Source organism: Lontra canadensis, unplaced genomic scaffold, assembly GCF_010015895.1.
Source record: "Lontra canadensis isolate GAN:19392208 unplaced genomic scaffold, GSC_riverotter_1.0 scaffold110, whole genome shotgun sequence".
Taxonomy (NCBI): Eukaryota; Metazoa; Chordata; class Mammalia; order Carnivora; family Mustelidae; genus Lontra; species Lontra canadensis.
This window is the reverse complement of record NW_022631104.1, coordinates 6,401,679-6,423,782: the sequence shown is the minus strand read 5'-3', so window position 1 is coordinate 6,423,782 and position 22,104 is coordinate 6,401,679. Positions and strand designations below refer to the sequence as shown.

The 22,104-nt window shown below is 47.8% G+C and overlaps 1 protein-coding gene across 2 annotated transcripts in view; it reads right to left on the bottom strand.

Annotated features, from left to right (window-relative positions):
- The window catches only part of MYOCD (myocardin), a 95,240-nt gene that overhangs the window by 4,053 nt on the left and 69,083 nt on the right, over nt 1-22,104 (bottom strand). For both annotated transcript variants that reach the window (XM_032839964.1, XM_032839965.1), the window contains 5 exons: nt 17,037-17,287; nt 15,265-15,418; nt 4,261-5,193; nt 1,781-1,924; nt 706-837 (listed from right to left, as the gene is read on the bottom strand). In XM_032839964.1, coding sequence (XP_032695855.1) covers nt 706-837; nt 1,781-1,924; nt 4,261-5,193; nt 15,265-15,418; nt 17,037-17,287 — 1,614 coding nt within the window. The remainder of the gene's footprint in view (nt 1-705; nt 838-1,780; nt 1,925-4,260; nt 5,194-15,264; nt 15,419-17,036; nt 17,288-22,104) is intronic.

Below are 22,104 nucleotides of genomic sequence, written 5' to 3'. Positions count from 1 at the left end.
CCCCTAGTTGGGGCTCCGCTCTCAGCGGGGAGTCTGCTTCTCCCTCTCCCTCTGCTCCTCTTCCTGCTTGTGCCCCCTCTCTCTCAAATAATAAAATCTTTTTTAAAAGACTGAGTAGGGTTAATTGTATGTATTCACCACATTTTGGCTAACCATTCATCCACAGACGCACCCCTGGGTTGCTTCCGCGGTTTGGGAATAATGCCGCTGTGAACAGGACTTGAACTTGCTGACCGCGCGATTAAAGCCCAGTGTTCATCTCAGATGGGGAAACTCCTGGAGGAAACAATCCAGCACAGGAGAAGGGGAGAAGGCAGAGTGCACCCCAGGAGAGCCCTTCAGAGTGAGCTCGGCGGGGAGGCTTCCACCCCAAGAACAAGGCAGCTGCGGCGGCAGCTGCTGCTGCTGCTGCTGCTGCTTCTTCTTCTTCTTCTTCTTCTTCTTCTTCTTCTTCTTCTTCTTCTTCTTCTTTTTTAAGATTTTGTTTATTTATTTGACAGAGAGGGAGAGAGCCCACCGTCTTCTCTGCCTGCCTCACACACCTGCTATGCACACCCAGCACCTTTCTGCAGTGGCCCATTCTCACCGAGGGGCCCCCGATGCACTCAGTGTCACCATCTACAAACTGCACGGAGGTGACTAATGAAAAAGAAGGTCCGCTTAGGCAACCTGTTTCCCTCCAGAAAACAAATCTTCCAAAGTTACCTGCTTGACAGCGTCTTCATAGGACGGAGGCTGGGTTATCTCTGGAACGGCTGAAGTGGACTTGGAAAAAGTTGGGGATGGAATGGAGAACTTTGGCCCCGTCTTCTCAGAAGAAGAGTGTAAACCAGCCATCTGTGGGGGTACAGTGCAGAGAAAGAGAGTCAACTCGTGGGGTCACAGACGGTACGGCTTCTGTTTTATAAACTCCAGGCTCGAACCTGGAACAACTGATTGGAGGGGGAACAAAAGAGAGCTAGGGTTTAGAAAACAACGTCAATATACTGACAATGGTCCACATCATGGGCCTTCTACTGACAAAGGCACATAGCACGGGCGCATCGAGGGCGTACCCAGAGGCATGTTAGGATGGGAAGATTACAGACTCATTTCCACCTCTAGGATGAACCCTTTTCGGTTAGGAGAAAAGCAAATAAAGTAAGACTCCAGTCCGATAGGAAAAAGTGCATCACCCCAGGAATTCCCAGAGTACTTAAGCCCTCCCCCCACCTCCCCGCCCCGCCAGCAGAGCATTTCATTTGTAACCAAGTGCATTTGCAGAGAGGGGGAGCCATTGCCAGGCTATGTCTTCAGGAACCAGCCTCGTGTATGGTGAGTGTTTTATGAAGTGCCTGGGCCCTTTAGGGCACCCACCCGTGATTTCCACCTGCTGCGATGTACGACCTCCTCCTTTTTCCACCGAGAGTCTGTAACGTGACTCCAACTCCCTGCACCTTTCTCGACCTTTCCACATCTCCGCATACCTTCCTCTTTCCCATGATTATTTTCCCACATGCCTCTATTCCAACCTTCGACTCCACGGAAACTGGTGCATTTGCCGTGTCATTTTCACAAACAGACCACATTCATGTTCATCCTTGAGATTCCCAGGATGACCCCCGGCAATGGCTCCTCGGAACACCCTAACTTCCATCGGTACATCCACATCAATCTGTTTCCAGTGAATTTGTTTTTACCTAAGATGTCATTTATTTCTGCCTTCGTACCCCCTCATTTGGAGGACAAGACCACAGAAGAGGGAAAGAGGCAGAGTTTAAACCCTTCTCCAGGTGCCTACCTTTTGCTGGACCCCTGGGCTTTTAGGACGAGGGGTGCCCCCAGCACCATGACTGCTGTCTGCCTGGACTCCAGAGAAAGGGGGATGGAGGCTGGAGGGCTGGGGAGAGAAGCTCGTAGGCTGGCTCTCGTGCGCCCCTGAGTTCTGGAAGGAAGAAACAACCAATGAGGTGGCCTCTGCTAGCACACTTGAGAGCTTTTGCTGAGACTCCCGGCCCCTTCTCTGGTATCTTATGTTTTCAACTCTCCCTAGATCCCGTGACCAGAGTCTCCAATCTGGATTCGTATGCATCACCCATTGCTCAAAAGCCTTCCATGGCTCCCGTGCAACCACAGCATAGGGTCTGCTCCTGTAACCAGTGTTCTAGATGCTCTAGGGTCTCCATCTGTAACCAGTGTTTGAGATGCTCCAGGCTGGGTACCGTTTCCTTTAAGACTGTGGATTCTATCTATCCCTCCCCAAAACTCCCTCTGCATGCCTTGCACATTGGACCTCCTTATCTTTTCCCACATGGAATGTTCTTTTCCCGACTCTCGTTTGTTAACACTGCCCTTCTCATTGAGTCCCACCCCTCTGCAAAACCTTCTGCCCTCCCCCCACCAAAAGACCTTCCTGGACCTTCCTAGCCCTTCATGACCAATGTGCTTCCCCCACCTTCCCCAACACTTGGTCCTGCATATGACACCAGAAGCATCCATCAGGCATGTTACTCTACATCGCTTTTTATCTTTTTAACTTGGAATTGTTCGTGTCCCCAAGGAGTGCTGTGTAAGCTATGAACCACTGCACAAATGCTAGTTCTTTATGAGTACCCACATCATCAGAATGGTCTTAGGTCCAGAGCTGTGTTTCCAGAACTATTTTTACCTTTGTTGCCTAGAACACCATAATGAGGATGAAGTAAACTTCATCAACAGGGATGATAACCCTTGGGACGTCCCAGTCCCCCCCCCAGGGTGCCCACTCAGAAGCGGGCGTCATTCACTTGAATGTGCTGTCTGAGGCTGTAGAAACAGATTCCCCTTGTCCATGGCCACAGGCCAGAGAACATTCAGTGGGAAAAGGGCCCACCCTTTAGCATCAGAAAACCCTGGGTTGCCATGACCCTGGGCTCGTGGGTTAACCTCCTCAAGCTTCACTTTCTTCCGTGGTTAAGAATAGAGAACTGCAGCTCATAGGGTTGTGACAATCAAGATTACTCAGAGGCAGGCCTCTCCATACCGGTCACGTGGCAGGATCCAATCCTGTGGATTTTCTTCCCATTTCCTTTCTCATAACGTAGATTTGAGAACTTTTGATGACGAAGTTTTCTTTCTCAGAGAGCCTTAGGGAGACTTTCCTAATGATTTTTTAGCTTCGTGGACAAGGGAAGTCTCTGATGATCCCTTGGGTCGATTCTTTGAACTAGTTACTCCTGCAAGCTGTCCCTACAATGCCTCTCATTCAGCTCCAGCCACACTGGCCTCCCTTCTGGTCCCTGAACATTTCACCCATGACTCCCACCTCGGGGCCCTTGCCCTTGTTGTCCTTCCTTTGCCTGCAATGCCTTCCCCCCAAATATTCACCAGGCGCTCTCCTTTACTGCCTGCAAAGATTGGCTCAAATGGCCCCAGACCTTTGACTTAAAGTCGTAAATCTGAAATGCTCCATCACCACCCCTCCTTGCTTTTTCTCCATAACATCTATCATCCTCTAGGGGTGCCTGCGTAGCTCAGTGGGTTAAGCATCTGCCTTTGGCTCAGGTCATGATCCTGGGGTCCTGAGGTCCTGGGATCAAGCCCCACATGGGGCTCTCTGCTCTGTGGGGAACCTGCTTCTCCCTCTCCCCCCTGCTCGTGCTCTCTCTCTCTCTAATAAATAAAATCTTAAAAAAAAAAGATCAATTTCTAATACATTTTACATTTTACATGTTTATTTTATTTACTGTCTATCTTCCCATGAGAATAGGGACTTTTGTTTGGTTAGTGCTCAGCACATTGTAGGTGCTTGGTAAATATTTGCACTCGGCACACCATTAATGGAGATAATAGTAACTTTCCGTTGGCTCTCTTGATGGACTGGTTTGGCCTATGGTAAGGCTTTATACCGAGGAGTCCTAACAACAGGGGATGGCAATCTGGCCCACCGCCTGTTTTTATAAATAAAGTTTTATTGGAGCCCAGCCATGTGCATTCCTTTACAAGTTACGGTTGTCTGTGTTCATGTCCTACTGAGTTGCCAGACTCAGGCCCACAGGGCCCACAAAGGCAACATGTTCATTTCCTAGCCTTATTACAAGATAATTTTGCCAACCTCCACCTTGGAGAAGAGAGTCCCATCTACTGCCACCACTAGAGGCTGCTTTGGGCTTCTGGTAAACCCTGCCCATTAAAACTCCCAATGTCAGCTCTTCCCCCTTTGCCAGGCCACCCCCCCCTCCAACACTTGCAGGAAGCAGGGTGCTGGCTGGGGAGTGGGAGCCTGGGGGCGGGAGCTCTTACCTGTGCAGCACACACCTGGCTGACAGGTGAGGAGATCCTGTGCCCTTCCCCTGGGGCGCCCGAGGAGGAGGGCAGGAAGTAATGGTTGTTGGGTGACGGGGGCAAACTGATGTGCTGCGGGCTTTTGACAGCGCCCAGCGGCGAGTGCTGCGGGGAGCACTGGGGGCTCAGGAACGTGGAAGGCAGCGCGTCGCTGTGGCCCGAGGCCTCAGCGCAGGGAGCGGGCCCCCGGGACCGGCGCCCGGCCGCTTCGCCCGCCTGCGCTTGGCCCTCGGCGCCGTGGCCTTGCCTCTTCCCCGGTCTCTGCTGCGGCGCGAAGGGGCAGCTGGACACGGCGTCCTCCTGCTTGATGGGGACGGCCAGGAAGGGCGGCGGCTTCTCGGGGCCGCTGGCCCTCTTGTGCTTCTGCAGCTGCATCCGGAGCTCCTCCACGTGGCGCTGCTCCTGCTGCAGCTTCCAGGTGAGCTCGTTGATGACCTTCTGCTTCTCCACCAGCATCTTGTCCTTCTCCGAGTCCCGCCCGTCCGGCTCGGGCGCCAGCGAGCCCCCGCCCAGGCCGCCCAGCAGGCTCTCCTCGGCGCACGCGTGCACCGGCGACGGGTGCAGGCAGAGGGACGGGGACGCGTCGTTGAAGGTGTCGGGCAGGGACCCCGCCCCGGACAGGTCGGACGAGGCGGGCGAGATCGGGGGGCTGGAGCTGGTGCTGCCGAAGTGGTAGAAGCCGTTGGACAGGGCGCCGGCGGACGGGGACGACTGGTAGCCGGGCAGCGCGCCGCTGGGCGTCACGGGAAAGGTGACGGTCGTGATGTCCCCGAAGCTGGCCACCGGGTTCCCCGCACAGTCCTGGAAGGGCCGCAGCCGGTCCATGAGGGCCGTCTTGGTGCCTGACACCGGCAGACCCCGGATTCGGAGCTGCTGTCTCAATTCCGAGACCTACAGAAACCAGGGCGTGGTTAGTGGCTGTTTAAGGACAATCTTAAAAAAAAAAAAAAAAAAAAGTTACATTTGCTCTAAAACATCACCAGTGGAACTGTACAACGTCCGCTTTTCTATCACTGGCTTACAATTCCCTCCCCTCCCCTGGGGCTCAGTAGGGTTTTGCACCATACTTTTCTGTACCATGCTTCCCCTGCAGGATCCCGGAATCCTACAAAGGGACAGCCCACTTGAAACCACATGAACACAGAGGTCGCCTACTCTACGGGCTTCCAACCCTCACTCCAGTCCTCGCCCCATTCTGTAGATAAGACTGATGTCTGCCGGGGTTTAGCCATCAGCAGGCAACCAATCATCCCAAAGCACACCGGGTCTTCTGCTCCTAGGCCACTGCTCGCCCTACCAGGCTCCCTCTGTCCTCCGTTCTCCAACTTGAGCAGGTGCAGGAAACGGGCCATGTGCATTTTTAACAGGTTCCCAGGGAATGTTGGTGCCACTGGTCCTGGGACCCAGTTTTGAGAACCATGGTTCTACATTAACACTTAGGTCCTGTTTTTTTGTTTGTTTTGCTTTTTTTTAAGATTTATTTGAGAGAGCGCGCAAGCGAGCGAGGCTGAACCGGGGGAGGGGCAGAGAGAGAGGGAGAGAGAGAATTTTAAGCAGATTCTCCCAATGAGCGTGGAGCGGGACACAGGGCTTGATCCCACCACCCCAAGATCATGACCTGAGCTAAAACCAAGAGTCAGAGGCCCAACCGACTGAGCCACCCAGGCACCCCACTTCATGTCCTAATTTTAATAACTGGCTAGATGATAGTCATATACTGAGAGAGAATGTAATGCAGGAAGTCCCTCAGTTCAAATCCTGACCTTGCCTCTTTCCAGCGCAGAGATCACTTTGTGCCTTGGTTCCCCTTCTGTAAAATGGGTCATACCGACCTGATATGTTTTTGTGAGGCCTGAAATGGCTCAACAGTTGTAAAGTGTTTAGAATAGTGTCTTGCAAATGGTTAGTGGGGTGTAAGCATTTGCCATTATTATGTGGATTCATGTGTGATAATTTCATCCCTGCATTTTTTATAATATTCATAAATGACGAGCTACAGCTATCTAGAAATAGCTGTACTCTATTAAAACTAAATTAATGGTAGTGCCTATGGATGATGGAATACCAGAATCCATGAGCCCTGATGTTACATACAAGAATGAATAATTGCTGATGGTATATTACTTTTTCTTGATCTTTAAAATTTATTTGGGAGAGAGAGAAAGAGAGAGAGGGAGCACGAGCAGGGGGAGGGACAAAGGGAGAAAGGGAAGCAGACTGCCCGCTGAGCAGGGAGCCAGATGCAGGACTTGATCCCAGGACCTTGAGATCATGACCTGAGCGGAAGTCAAACACTAACTGAGCCACCCAGGCACCCCTGTTTATGGTATATTTTTAGGTGAAAAATAGCTTAAATTGCTTGATTCTATTTTCCTAAGAATTATATAAGTTTATATGTGTGCATATATTTAAATGTATGCTTGCAGATGAAAATATGTGGATAAAGATAGACTAAAATGTTAACAATGGTTCTCCTTATCTCTAACACCCTAAATACATCACAGAAGATACTACTTTTATGACTGAAACAGGAAACATTAAATATCCAAGTGTCAATAATTCCATAAAACAGCTAGAAAAACGTATAGGGAGACAGCCTTCTGATATTCTGTACGGAAGGATCTTTTGAGCCCAAAAGCAAAGAAAGCTATCCTAAAAATAAGACAAAAATAAAAAATCCCTCTAAGTCAAAAACACCAAAAAGAAAATGCAAATGCAGATAGCAGTGTCAGACAGAAATAATCACAGGACAAGTAATAAGGTGTTAGTAAGCTCGATGTACCAAGGGTGATTTAACAAACCCCCAATATAAACCAACACCTCAAAATGGATAATGGGTGCGGTCAACTTGTCACAAACAAAAGATTTTTTTAAAAAATCTATTTATTTGAGAGAGAGCAAGAACAAGAGGGAGAGAGAGAGCCCAAGCAGGGGAGAGGAGCAGAGGGAGACAGAGAAGCAGGCTTCCCGCTGAGCAGGGATCCCTATATGGGACTCCATCCTAGGACCCCTGGGTCATGACCTGAGCCAAAGGCAGACACTTCACCAACTAAGACACCCAGGAGCCCCTTTTATTGGCCATTAAAAAAAAAAATGTATCTTTTGTGGGCATCTGGGTAACTCAGTCAGTGAAGTGTCTGCCTTTGACTCAGGTCATGATCCCAAGGTCCTGGGATCGAGTGCCGCACTGGGCTTCCTGCTCAGCGGGGAGCCTGCTTCTTCCTCTCCCTCTGTTGCTCCCTCTGCTTGTACGTGCTGTCTCTGTCAAATAAATAAATAAAATCTTTTTAAAAAGATTAAAAAATTAAAAAATGGCCAATAATGGACATGTACCAGCATTAGTAACCCAAAAAAAACAATTATGGACATAATTTTGCACTCATGAAATTGACAAAGGAATTAAGAATACTTTGTGTTAGGGAAGTAGCAGCAAAAATAAGCCAATAAAAATGTTTTTTAAGAAAGTTCCTTAAGGGGTGCCTGGGTGGCTCAGTGGGTTAAACCTCTGCCTTCGGCTCAGGTCATGATCTCAGGGTCCTGGGATCGAGCCCCCCGCATCGGGCTCTCTGCTCAGCAGAGAGCCTGGGTACCACCCCGCACCCACCCGCCCGCCGCCTGCCTCTCTACCTACTTGTGGTCTCTCTGTCAAATAATAAATAAGATCTTAAAAAAAAGAAATAATTCCTTAATACCTTGCTATTCCAAGTGTGGTCCTTGGACCACTGGCTCCAAGGACATCTGGGAGCATGTTAGGAATGTGGACACTTGGGCCCCCTCCCCACACCTACTGTATCAGAACCTGTATTTTTCCCAGAGCCCCAGGTGATCCAGTGTGTATAGTCATGACAGATAAACGCCTCAGCCCACTGCTTCTGGCAAGTAGACTGGCATAGCCGTTCAGGACAGAAATTTTTACAATATGTATTCTTTGGCAAGAACTTTAGTTTTTTTTTTTTTTTCTTCCTTTTTTTAAAGTAGGCTCCATGTTCAACACAGGGGTCGAACTCATGACCCTGAGATCAATACCTGAGGTCAAGAGTCAGACGCTCTACTGACTGAGCCATCCAGGTACCCCTGGCAAGAACTTTAAAATATGTTAATATGTTTCGGTTCAGGAATTCTACTCCCAGGAATTTAGCCTGGAGCAGTAATCGGATACATTAAAACAAATTTATGTGCAAATATATAATTTGCACATAAATTTGTTTTAATGTATCCGATTACTGCTCCAGGCTAAATCTTAATATATATATATATGTATATATATATATATATATTAAGATTTTATTTATTTATTTGACAGAGAGAGACCACAAGTAGGCAGAGAGGCAGGCAGAGAGAGAGGAGGAAGCAGGCTCCCCGCTAAGCAGAGAGCCCGATGCGGCGCTTGATCCCAGGACCCTGGGATCATGACCCCAGCCGAAGGCAGAGGCTTAACCCACTGAGTCACACAGGCACCCCTGTACAAATTATATATATATATTTTTTAAAGATTTTATTTATTTGACAGATCGCAAGTAGGCAGAAAGGCAGGCAGAGAGAGAGGAGGAAGCAGGCTCCCTACCGAGCAAAGAGCCCAATGCGGGGCTCAATCCCAGGACCCCGGGATCATGACCTGAGCTGAAGGCAGAGGTTTTAACCCACTGAGCCACCCAGGTGCCCCACAAATTATATTTTTAATAGCAAAATTGGAAACCAAGTTAAGTGTCCGACAGAAGACTGTTAACTAGGTGGTAGAATGATATGCTATGAAAAATAAAAATTCCAGGATGCCTGCGTGGCTCAGTTGTTTTAAGTGTCTGCCTTCAGCTCAGGTCATGATCCTGGGTTCTGGAATCGAGTCCCGCATCGGGCTCCCTGCTCAGCGGGGAGCCTGCTTCTCCCTCTGCCTGCTGCTCCCCTTGCTTGTGCTCAGTCTCTCTCTCTAACAAATAAGTAAATAAATGAATAAATAAAACCTTAAAAAATAAAAATTTTATTGAATATTGCAAATTATGAAAAAGCTTATGATATGTTAAACAAAAAAAAAAAATGCCAGAAATTCATGTTCACAGGATTACCCTAAAGCAATAATTTTTAAATTTTTTTTCAACAATAATTTTTAAAAGAAAACATATCCACCTGTATTTTAAGTTTATAGGGAAATATAATCTGCAATGCTATCTATGGGTCAATTATCTTTTAAAATACTCTTTACTTCTCCCTACACTATTCTCTTTCGACAGTAAATAATCACTTTATAATCATTTAAAAGGTATTTGAGGATTACAATATATTACAATATAAAAGGATTACAACAAGTCATACTACTGCAACTGGTAAATATACCCGCCCTTCTTCATCTTTCTGGCACTGTCTTATCTTTTTTATATTCCCCCCAGATTTGCTGGTTTGAAAAAGTACAGAACGGCAACTCATTATTGTTTTAAGTTTGAATTACTTAAAATTAATGAGTTCTACATTTATTTTTAGAATCTGCTCTGGCACTGAATATTTTAAGCTACATCATTAAATAATGCAATTCATATTTGCACTCGGTTTACCTTACATTTCAGAGTATGATGCTGTGTGGGCTTGCTGGGGACAAAGGTTTGTATACATCTCTTTCCTACACTCGCTGGTGTTTTCACCGCCAATCACTCTTTCAACTGTGTATTATGGAAAATGTCTATCATACACAAAAGTTGATGAAAAAAGTAGAATGAACCCTTTGGAGCCATTCACCAGCTTCAACAATGATCCATCTGTCCAATCTTGAGTCATTTATGTCCCAAATCACTTCCACTATATTTCTCAAATTATTTTGAAGCAAATCATATAATGTGATCTGTAAATATTCCAGTATCTTTCTCTAAAAGATAAGTGCCTTTTATTAAAAAAAAAAAGATAAAAGACCATTATCACACCTGAAACACATGAACAACTATTTCTTAATATCCATCATATTTTTCCAGTTTTTAAATTTCCCTTTATTTTCTCTGTTTCTCTCTCTCATGCTCTCTGGCTCTCCGGTTTCTTAGAAACCAGAGGGAAAAAAAATCCATATACTGGATTAGCAAAGAGAAAAAAACCATATACTGTGATGTTACCATGTATAACTTAAAGGAAAAAAAGGTTTATTCATTTGAGAGAGAGAGAGAGAAAATGAGCTGGAGTGAGGGACTAGGGAAGGAGGAGAGGGAGAATCTTCCTGCTGAGTGCATGGCCAGACACAGGCCTCCATCTCACCACCTGGAGAGGGCGACCTAAGCTGAAACTAACAGTCAGATGCTTAACAAACTGCACCCCCATAAGCGCCCCCCTCCCCCATGTATAACTTTTTAATGAAAAACCAAACTTTTCTCAGTGCTTTTCCCCTTTTACTCCGAGTCAGCAAAACATGAGCCTTTTGGGAGAACATCTACTTTTGATACCTTGTCTTTCTGATGACCTGTTTTAAGGGTCACCTTCGTTAACTCCTCCTGTGTCTTCCTTTTCTATAAAGTATGGTTAATCACCCACTTCCTTTATTTCTCTCCTTCTTCCCTTCCCACTCTTTCCAACTGCTCTCCTTCTGTCTTGTTCTATCTTGTGGCTTGCCCCACTATGCAAATGATTCCAAAATTTCTGTGCCTAGGCTGACAACACAGTTGAGCTGAACTAGATCGGAAACTGCACAGACACTAGCTAGACTTTTCCCCTTGGTCATCCTGGTGGTACCTGTGACTTGGTTTCCCCAAACGGAATGCATCTGCCAACATCCCTTCAGATCAGGTCCCCATTCTACCCTCCCAATGTCTGCCCCTGGTGTCACAATCCCAGGTGACACCTCTCCCCAAACACCTAGAGGTCAAGTCCAATGAAGGTTTCTCTGTCTGTCCCTCCCCTTTTCCATCCTCATTTCAAGTGACAGTAGCAAAACCTTTGCGATCACTCAGTTAAAACTAGAACTACTCTCCAATCCAGTAATCACACCACTGGATATTTACTTAAAAAATCATAAAAACAGGAATTCAAAGGCATATAGGCACCCCTATGTTTACTGCAGCATTATTTACAATGGCCAAATTACAATGGAATATTACTCAGCCGTAAAAAAGAATGAAATCTTCCCATTGTGCAACAACATGGATGGAGCTAGAGAGAATTATGCTAAGTGAAGTTAGTCAGAGAAAGACAAAAACCATGTGATTTCACTCCTATGGGGAATTTAAGAAACAAACAAAATGAGCAAAGGGAAAAGAGAAAGAGAGAGAAACCAAGAACAGACTCTTAATTATAGAGAACAAACTAATGGTCACCAGAGGGGAGGGGGGATGGTGGACATAGGTGATAGGGATCAAGGAGGGCACTTGTGATGAGCTCTGGGTGTTGTACAGAACTGTCAAATCACCATATTGTACACCTGAAACTAATATAACACTGCATGTTCACTATACTGGAATTTAAAATTAAATTAAATTAAATTAAATTAAATAAGAAAAAACAAACAAAAAATCATTCCCTTAAGGCCAAACCCCAGTTTTCTCATCTATAGGCTGGTTCACTTGCACAGCATTTAGTCTCTTTTTTGCGGGGGAGGATAAGCACAACATTTATTCACTTAGCATATGATCTCAATGCACCGTGTGCCTGTAGCATGAACCTTGAATTCATGACTGACCAACATTCAAACTTGACAATGTGCAGCCCATGCAGGGAAGTGAGGTTGTTAGGGTAAACGTCATCTGTCTCCTGAATTTAACTCCAGACTTCCTACTTGAACTTAAAATACACAAATCAGTGTTACCCGAGAAACTGAAACTAAATCCTATGAATTTACCAAACTTATTTATGCTGTAAAGGTTCTTTGGCTCCTACAAAAGGAGATATAAGTCTGTTTTTAGTGGTCAGCATTCTGGATTGACTTGTGGGCTCTAGACACACCAGGCAAAGTTGTCAAATGACCAGACGGAACTGGGACGGCTTCTCTAGGTGGGGGAGAAAATGCAGAGTCTCTTTTACGTGTTAGCCTGAGTCCTGATAGAACTAACCTATTTCCCCCACTTTTCTCACCTGTGCTATTGGGGCCAGCTTTAGGTTTACCAACAGTATCTTTCTTCTAGGGGCACCTGGGTGGCTCAGTCGGTTAGGTGTGTGACCTCGGCTCAGGTCGTGATCTCAGGGCCCTGAGATCGAGTCCCACATCGGGCTCCCTGCCCCTCAGGGAGTCTGCTTCTCCCCTCTGCTCCTCCCCCCACTTATGCTCTCTCTCTCAAATAAATAAATAAAATCTTAAACAAACCAACCAACCCAGTGTCTTTGTTCTATACAGCATACCATTTTTGAGCTCAAAAATATCTAGGATGAATAATGAGTTACACATTATTTATTTAGCCTCTTGGAGGTCCTGAATTTTAGGTTCACATGTAAAACCCGTCTTGCAGGGTGAAACATGGAAGCTCTACACAGCATGGTCGACTGATGGTTTACACTCAAACACTGGCAGCTGCTAACGCCATCGTTTCCTAGTACCGACGCTGATCTATTTTGACTCTGACCGGCCCATCATTCTGAGCATGAGCCCATCGAGGAAACCACTTTCAGCCACTCTGCTTAGATGGTACATCACCTCTGGACGATGTTGTCTGGGACTGAGGCAACTTCAGATCTACCTGACCCCGAGCTCCCATCATAAGGTAGACGACTTTAAAAAAAAAATTTTTTTTTTTTTTTCCAATGTGGGGCTTGAACTCACAACCCTGAGAGTAAGACCTGAGCTGAAATGATGACTCGGATGCTTCACCAACTGAACCACCAAGAAGCATCCAAAAAATCTTTTTGCAGGGAACCTGGGTGGCTCAGTTGTTAAGCGTCTGCCTTCAGCTCAGGTCATGATCCCAGGGTCCTGGGATCGAGCCCTGCACTGGGCTCCCTGCTTGGCGGGAAGCCTGCTTCTCCCTCTCCCCTTCCCCTTGCTTGTGTTCCCTCTCTCGCTGTGTTTCTCTCTGTCAAATAAATAAATAAAATCTTAATTTTTTTTTTTTTTACTGTGGTTAAAGACTTACAGCATGAAACATCCTTTAATCACTTTGAAGGATGCAGTTCAGTGGAATTAGTAAATTCACACTGTTGTGCAAATATCACTGCTGTCTGTCTCGGAAACATTTTCCTCATTGCACGCAGAACCTAGGTACCCATGACACACTAACTCCCCGTTCCTCCTCCCCCCAGCCCCTGGCAGCCACCCTTCAACTTTCTGTCTCTTTGAACGTCTCTAGGTCCCTCGTGTAAGCAGATTCATAGACTAGTTGTCGCTTTGTGTCTGGCTTACTTCGTTTAGCATATTACTGTCTGGGTGAGAGGAGCTGATTTTATACCGTCATGGATTCAGGACCTGCGGAGCGGAGGGTGGGTGGCCCGCTATTTTGGAGGGCATTCCCAGAAGCCTGGCAGCCTTATCCAGCCTTAACGGAGGCTACGTTGGGACAAGCTCAATGAAACCCAAGCATTGTGATTCCAAGCGGAAGGGACAGAGGAACTCGGTATCACAACCCAAGATCCATTTCATTGGTGGGTATCGGCCACTGTTAGCCATAGAATTAATTTTCTTTTATATGAAATATCCCACTGCCACCTTTCCCCCAAGGCAGATAATGGCCAAAGGCTGAGAATGGGAACAGAGGGTGACAAATAAGGACTGAGAAAGCCTGGCCATGGGGAACTATAGGAAATTGGCTTTTTTGGGGACAAGCGATAAGGTCCTTCCGGGGAGGAGAGAGTAACAGGTGGGTGGAAAGCAGGTGTACAGGTGGGATCACAGACAACAGAATGAAGCTTTGAGGGGAGCAGGTGTGCTCACACGTTAGAGGAGATGAAGGCACCACAATTGCCTTCAGTTCTTTTGTAAATATTGGAAGGATGAACACACCAGGCGTGAGCGCTGTTCTGGAATGTGTTAGGTTCAGCTCAGAGCCCAAGGTCCATCCCAGTGAAGGGACATGCCTGAGGTCTGTGATCCAGAGGAAACTGCTCCCCCACACCCAGCACTGAACGCGTCTCTGTCGCATTTCAGGGCAGAAGTTCTCGCACCCGGGGATTTCACAGAACGGTACGTTATTTCACATTATGCCGCCAACATCGGGTTACCAACATGTCATCTTGTTCCCCAAGACTCACATCCTTCTTGAACAATACCCCTACTTAACACAAAGAAACAAAAGTCTACCAGCCACATTCAACTTCCGCCCACTGCTGTCATCATTTCCAAACAGGATCTTTCTTTAGATGCGGAACATCGGGAGGAAATAAATACTTTGAATACAGATCTGCCACAGTATGCTGAACACACTCAGATTTATGAAAAGCCCTTTACATGGTTCTTGCTTTTCTCATTTCACCGGAGACTGGTTGAAGTTCATCATGGAGCTGACTGCTGGCTTAGAACATTCTGGAAGCCCACATCAATCTTACCGCTGCTGTGTGCGCTAAGTTCTACCATGGATATACGATTCCAACGGGTTCTCACAAGAACCCCTGTATGCAAATGAGTGATCCAAGAGACAGAGAAATTAAGAAACTAACCTGAGGCTGCATAGCCAGGGAAAGAGCTGAGTTTTCGGAAGCCCAGGGTCTTCTGCTTTGTGGGCAGGGGTGGGGGTTCTCAACCACAGCAGTTAAAATTTTGTCATCTACTTGAGTCTCCCCCATACCTTCTCCCTCCCAATGTCTGATTCAAGAAATCAGTTGGGGGAAATGTTAAAAAGCTACTGATGCATTTGTTGGGGTGCCTGGCTGGCTCAGTTGGTAGAACAGGTGACTCTTAATCTTGGGGTTGTGAGTTCAAGCCCCACATTGGGTATTGAGATGACTTACAAATAAAATCTTGAAAAAAATCTACTGATACATTTCTTGGAAGATAGGAAGGAAGGAAGGAAGGAAGGGAGGGAGAGAGGGAGACAGGGAAGGAGGAAGGAAGGAAGGAAACCACACCATATCCTATACCTTCAGATCATCTAGGTTTGATGGCAGCGGGCCAGGTTTGAGAGAAGAGACACCAGTTTGTCCAGAAAAGCTGTTTTTGACAGGAGACAAAGGGGTATTGCTCAGTGGTGTTGAAGTAGAGTTTGGATTTCTGACCATCTGCTCATTTGGCTCCCTGAAAAACAAACAAAAAAGAGGCACTTAAAATACAGCCAAATAGATATATGGGGGTGTAACGCCATGATGTACAATAAGAAATGACACATTTGGTCCTTGTCCTTCTTTCTGGCACAGAGCTCCCCAAATCCTCGGAGTCTCCTAAGTGATGGGAGCCCTGGGGTTGTCGTCTGTCATGCTGGTGAGGTGACTTTGTGAAAGCCCCAAGGTCACCTAAGGATGGGGGCTGGATGCCTGAGAACCAGCCCTGTGATTTGAGGTGGAAACTTTCAGTTCTACCCCCTTACCCCTCGGGAGAGGAGCTGGGTTGGAAGTTGGGTTGTTCACCAATGACCAATGGTTTAATCAATCAGACAGCCCGCTAACACCTCAAAGAACGGAGTTCAGAGAGTTTCCAGGTTGGTGAACACATGGAGAACGACGAGAGTGTCACGCTTGGGGTGGGGGGCAGGGAATCGCCTCGTCCTTTCCCCATCCCTTGCCCTGCACATCTCTTAAATCTGGCTGCTCCTGAGTAACATCCTTTTATAATAAACCAGTGGTCTAGTAAAGTCAAGTGTTTCTCTGAGTTCTGGGAGCTGCTCTAGTGAATTAATGGAACCCGGGGAGGAAATCGTGGAAACCTCTGACCTATAGCCCAGGCCACCAGAAGCCCAGGTCACAACGTCTAGGCTTGAGATTGGCATCTGAAGTGGGGGAAGGTGGGGACAGTCTTGTGGGACTGAGCCCCTCACCTGTGGGATCTGATGCTCTCTGTCCAGGCAGATGGTGCCAGAATTGAGTGGAACTGCAGGGCACCTGGCTGGTGATGTGGGGAAAGCTGCCCCTCCCCCCCACTGGAATTGGGTGGCCAGAACTTTCCGTGGGTAACTTGCATTTAGATCAGGTCATGTGCTAATGGCCTGCAAGGATCAGGCAAGAAATCAATCAGCAGGAGAGGCAGGTTGAAGACACCAACCACGCAGGTGCAGTGCCAAGGGGCAAGTGACACTCCAGATGAGTTTCGGGGAGACAGGAGGGAGTGGTAGAGACTCTGGCATAGGGGAAAGTGTCCTGAGGGGCTGGAGCACCCCATAAAGCATGGTTGTATTCAGCTCTCAGCATCATTGCCCACACGAACTGAGGCTGAGCAGACACAGGTGCAAGAACCCCTGCTCCAAATTTAGAGTTGAAGGGAATGGCCATTTAAAAGGTGACTGCCATGGGCGTGCCATGTCAGGACCCCCAGACTCAATCTTTGGGGCTGGCTGTCACTCAGTCACTCAGGTCTGTTGCTTCCTAAAGCATATGGGCCAGGCAAATCCAAGAAACAGAACCACCCTGACACAGTTTCTCCTCTCATCCAAGATTCAGTCTGAGAGCCCTAATCCTTTCTCTTTTCCCAGCGATACCTCCTCGCAGGGTTTCCATTTCCTTGCTTCCTCCCGGCTTTCTGCTCCTGAAAAGGTGGGCATGGTTCCTAAGCAGAGTCCTATTCTAAACCTACCAGATGAGGATGGGGCACCGTCGGGCACTTGCTGGGGTCCCAGGTGCCGGCCCCGCGTGCCTGGGACACAGAGGAGCCCTCCCCAGCCGGCCTCTGCTCGCCCCCGCCGCCCTGGGCCCTCCAGACTCACTTGAGCTGAGCTTGGTGAATCCCCGGGTAGCCGAGCCGGTGCTGCTGCTGCTGCTGCTGGCTCAGGATCTGGAGCTGCAGGAAGAGCTGCTGTTGCTGGAGCAGCCGGGCGTAGGCCGAGTCCATGGGCGGCGGGGACTTCTCTGCCTTCTGGTCTGGCGGGATGTACTGGTGGTATTTGAGCTTCTTCACCTTGGGCTTGGGGTCCTTGGGCTTTTTGTGGCGGTTCTTACTGTCGCTCAAGGACTTGGACTGCAAAGGGGGTAAAGAGATGGCAGGTGCTTTAGGTGGGGGTGGGGGGTGGGGGCGGCTGGGTGTCATGGCTAGATCGCTAGGAGGTTCTGCTGTAACAGACTTTGTCGAGTCCCAGAGATACAACAGAGCAAAGGCACAAAGCGCAGCGAGATCTTGGGGACTGAGGCTTACCTACTGCAGGTGCTTCACTCTAGAGTGGGAGGGGATATGACTCTCAGAAGGGGCTCCAGGAGCATTTCCCTCCCAGGGCAGAGTAAGACGGAAGCCTGGGTCTCGGCTAGGAGGCGTTCCTCTGCTAAAACCAACAGACGGACACGATCTGATCCTGAGATGGAGTTGTGAGGGAGTTCCCCCCTCCGTATACACGAAATCACCTTTAGTGAGACGCTCAGTAAATTGACTTTATGAATGACATCCCCTTGGATGAAATTAAGCTTGTCTTTGATGCGGATTTTTGCAGATCTGGGTGGAAAAGTAAGATAGCCTCCCCCTTCCACCACCACCTCACATATGGACATAACCCCAGGAACTGACAGCCTCTGAGATCATGATACTTGACTTACTCTGAGAAGGGTGAGCGCCCCCCACCCCCGCCGCCCCTGGGGATCCTTCTAGAAAGATACTAGAGACATAAGGACAGGTCTCAAAGGATTACACCTATACCTGTAACCTGCTCCTGAAATCAAAAGGCCTCCCTATTTTAGGAGGCAGTAGTCCATACTGTCATCAGCTGAAAAAAAATCTTAGTTTTCCAGCGCTGACTTTAGAGAAGCCCGATGGATGTCTGACAAGCCGCTTGAGGATTTGGGGGAAGGCGCAGCGGGAGCTGTGATACCAGCGTCGTCCACGAGAGGGAGCTCCAGAACACCTGGCCCGCAGGTTCCCACCGGGCAGCTTCCCCTTTCGAACCTCAAGACACGCCTCTGAAAAGTGACCTGTCCAAAGCGGTCTACAACTTCCATTTCTCTGACTCAACGTGTCCCACCTCCGAAGCCTGTTTTGTGTTTTCTCAAGGAGGCTTCTTCGCGGGTAGTAATAAATATGGAGCACAAGAATTCCCACGTGCTTGGTGGCTCAATTTCTCCCCACTCCTCCATCGATTAGCATTCTGGCTAATTAATCAGTCTTCTGGGCTCCAGGGGAATCTCCGCGGGGCTCCTGCCATCAGCCCGGCCCTGCTTTGCTCCAGCTCAGCGTCTGTTCCCACCTCACCCTAGGACTTGCCTCCTTGTCTGGGGGAGCTGCAGGCCGGTCAGGGATGGGAGCTCTCTCTCCATGTTGCCTTCTTACAGGGATGCTGAGCGTTCCAGAAGTTACTCCAGCTGGACCGCTTTCTTTGGAGAGCGGAAGGCAAAGCCTACAGAACCCACGGGAATCCTGTCCATGGGCCTGGATCAGTCTATACTCTTTTTGAAACCAGAATCTACAAGGTGGTAAGTTTGTCTTTTTGATGTTTCTCTCTCTCTCTCTCTCTTTTTTTCTATTTTCTGCCTAGAACTGCATGGCCAAAGGGAGGGGAGCACATTCATTTCTCTAAAGCAGAGGTGAGTACAAGATGCAGTGCTTTCAGATCCAGGCACAGACACGTAAAGTAGGTTAGTGTAGTGCAAGAGGGCATGGTATGGTCTGTGGCTAAAGGTCTGTGATTTTTTTTTTTTTTTTTTTGCAAGAAGGCATTCTGATTCAAACCTGCTCGTGCCCTGGGCCTGACCCATAACCTACCGCCCCAGCAGCCTACAATCAGTTTGCCTGCCCCGCAAGACAAAGTCCCAACACCCCTCTGTCATAGAAGACCGTTCTCCCAACTGCCTGACCCCTCCCACCCAACAGCTTACCCCTCCCACCTCTTTTCCTTGTGATTTCCTGCTGCCTGCAGCTCCCTCCTGCATCTGCTACCTGACTCGGGATTGTCCTCTGAGTCCGGCTCACACCCCAGCTTCCCCGAGAAGCCCTTCCCAATTCAGTAAGGTCTCTCACTGGCAGTCTCATACGGCATTTCGGGGCTGTCTGATAATGGTCGCACCACCACAGTATGCCCTGCTCAGGGGCTGGGGGAGACGGAAGTCCAGCCCCTGTTCTGCTTCCTGCACTACTGGCCCTGATGGAGGCGGTGTTCTGTCCCTCCCCCCAGAAAGGGGACTCTCTTTCTCTATCATGGTAAAACACAAGTAACAGAAAAAACCCTCCAGTAACTATTTTAAAGTATAAATGCACGACATTGGGCAAGCTTCATCACTATGTAGTTCCAAAACCTCTTCACACCCCAAAAAGATACCCCATCCCCAGGAAGCAGCCTGTCCCCATTCTCCCTCTTGGGGTCCCCAGACACTGCTCATCTGCTCTCCATGTCTGTGGACTTGACTGTTCAAAGTGGTTGATATAAATGGAATCCTACACTATGAGGCCCTTCATGTCTGGCTTCTTTCTCTCAGCATCATGTTTTCAGGCTCATTTCTGTAGCAGGACTTTATTCCTCTTTATAAGTGAGGGACACCCCATTGTGCAGGCACGCCACACATGGACCCATCCTTCTGCTGATGGACACTTGGGTTTGTCCCAACTTCTGACTACTGTGGCTAGTGCTGCCGTGAATATTCACTTCCAAGACACAAGATCTCGTTAGAACATCTGTTTTCAGTTCTGTGGAGCATATACCTAAGCAGAGGAAATTCCGGGTCCTGTGGTAATTTTGGGTTTAATTTTTTTGAAAACACCATGCTGTTTTCTGTAGTGGGTGCTCCATGTGTGACAGCTCCAATCTCTCCACATTCTCACCGATACTTGCAATTTTCAAGGATAGCCATCCCAGTGGGTGTGAAGTGGTATTTTGTTGTTGAGTTTGAATTTCGTTTCTCTGGTGACTAATGACACAGAGCACCCTTTCGTGTACTTATTGGCAATTTATTTACCTTTGGCGAAATGTCTATTCAGTTCCTTTGTGGCCCATTTTTTCTTAGTTTCTCGCAGCACTGTATGGGTTAGTGGTGGCTGTGACACTCAGACTATAGGCTTCTTGAGTGCAGGAATCGTGTGTGTGTGTGTGTGTGTGTGTGTGTGTTAAGATTTTATTTATTTTGAGAGAGAGCACAAGTGAGGGGGGAAGGGCAGAAGGAAAAGGAGAAGCAGGCTCTCCTCTGAGCAGGGAGCTCGATGGATGTGGGGCTCGATCCCAGCACCCCGCGATCACGACCTAAGCCAAAGGCAGACGCTCAAACTACTGAGCCACCCAGGCTCCCCAGGAATCGTGTTTTACTCAGCTTTGATATATACCTTCTAGGAGCCTACACTGTGAATCTGCGAACACCCTTTCTCTTACGTAGGATTTTACAGTTTTGGGATATTCTTGTGCATTCTCTCAGTAGTCTTATAGGTACCTTACGACATCAGTAGGGCAGAGATGTTTCCCCCGAGCTGGGCTGCTTCCTTCTTTGGGAAGCCCTGTAGTCCTCGCTTCCTTTAGAGATGATGAATAGCAAACGACCGAGAATTCAGAGACAACGACCCGTCAGCAGGGGGACTTGCTCTCATGGAAACGACCATTTGTGCTAGATCAGTTAGTTACGTGTCAATCCTGCTCTTTGTTGAAACTGACCTGTCCTTCCTCTGGGCGACTACCACGTTTCCTTCATGCACTGAGGTTGCAGGAGGTACTAATTTGACTTAGACAAAATTTAAACACATTGGAAACAGTAATAAAATTTCTCCTTGTACACGACAGTAGAAATTACGTGAGCCATCTCCTTCCTCCACCTGCAGTGAGCAAAATTCACCAACAGGTAATGTCAAAGCTGCAGGGCTGAGTGAATTGCAAATGAGGTTTAAACCACTTAGGGAGTGAGTTTGAGGCGAGATTCCGGGACGTTTACAGGAAACTGAAAGTCCTGCCATCCACTTCTGTGTATATGAATGTAGTGGAAGGGATTCTGAGACTATTACTTTAACACCGAATCTTATGATCTTTTGGAAAAGTTTTCATAAAAGACTTCTCAACTGGCATTAAGGGGTGACCCTGGAGCTGAGATAATTTGCCCCAGACTGATGAGAAGTCATTTGGGAGAGGGGCGCCGCCTGGGTGGCTCTGTCATTAAGCACCTGACTCTTGATTTTGGCTCAGGTCATCATCTCATGGGGGCTCTGTGCTCAGTGGGGAATCTGTTTGAGATTCTCTCTCTCCCTCCCCCACTGCTCCTCCCCTCAACTCTGAACAAAACAAAACAAAACTAGTAAGTTATTTGGGATAGAATATTATGAGGAAACTCAAATGATTACTAGCAGGCAGTTAATTAGTAGGAGGAGAGAGTTCTTTGTGAACTAATAAGTATAATGCAGAGGAAAGTTAACCAAGAGTCGGCTATGATGCTTATTATGGTCTACTGTGCAGACAACCTCTCCCTTTATCTTCAAAGGGAGCCGGGCTTAAATGATTGAGGTATTACATGACCCAAAGTCTTCACATCTGCTTCCCCTGCATAAAACCCAACTCCTCCCCCCACCTAATTGATGACATTTACAAATCCTATGTGTGGTCCCATCAGCTGCATCTTTCTCTAGGCTGACCTTATGAAGTCTTTTAAGTCAGGCACGCATGGGCTGAGCTGTAATTCCAAAGAAATGCAAGCACGTGGGTTTCTCTTTTGCAGGAAAGACCCATGGCCATGTCTGCACAGATAACAGGCTCTTGGTCTGCATACATGCATGGCGCCTTTCTCCTCTCCTGACTTGCAGTGCTCCCAAGCTGAGCCTACACACGGGTCTGTGTGACCCTCTTCCCTGACTCCCACTGAACCACCACACTTCGGCCCGAAAGCTCTGCT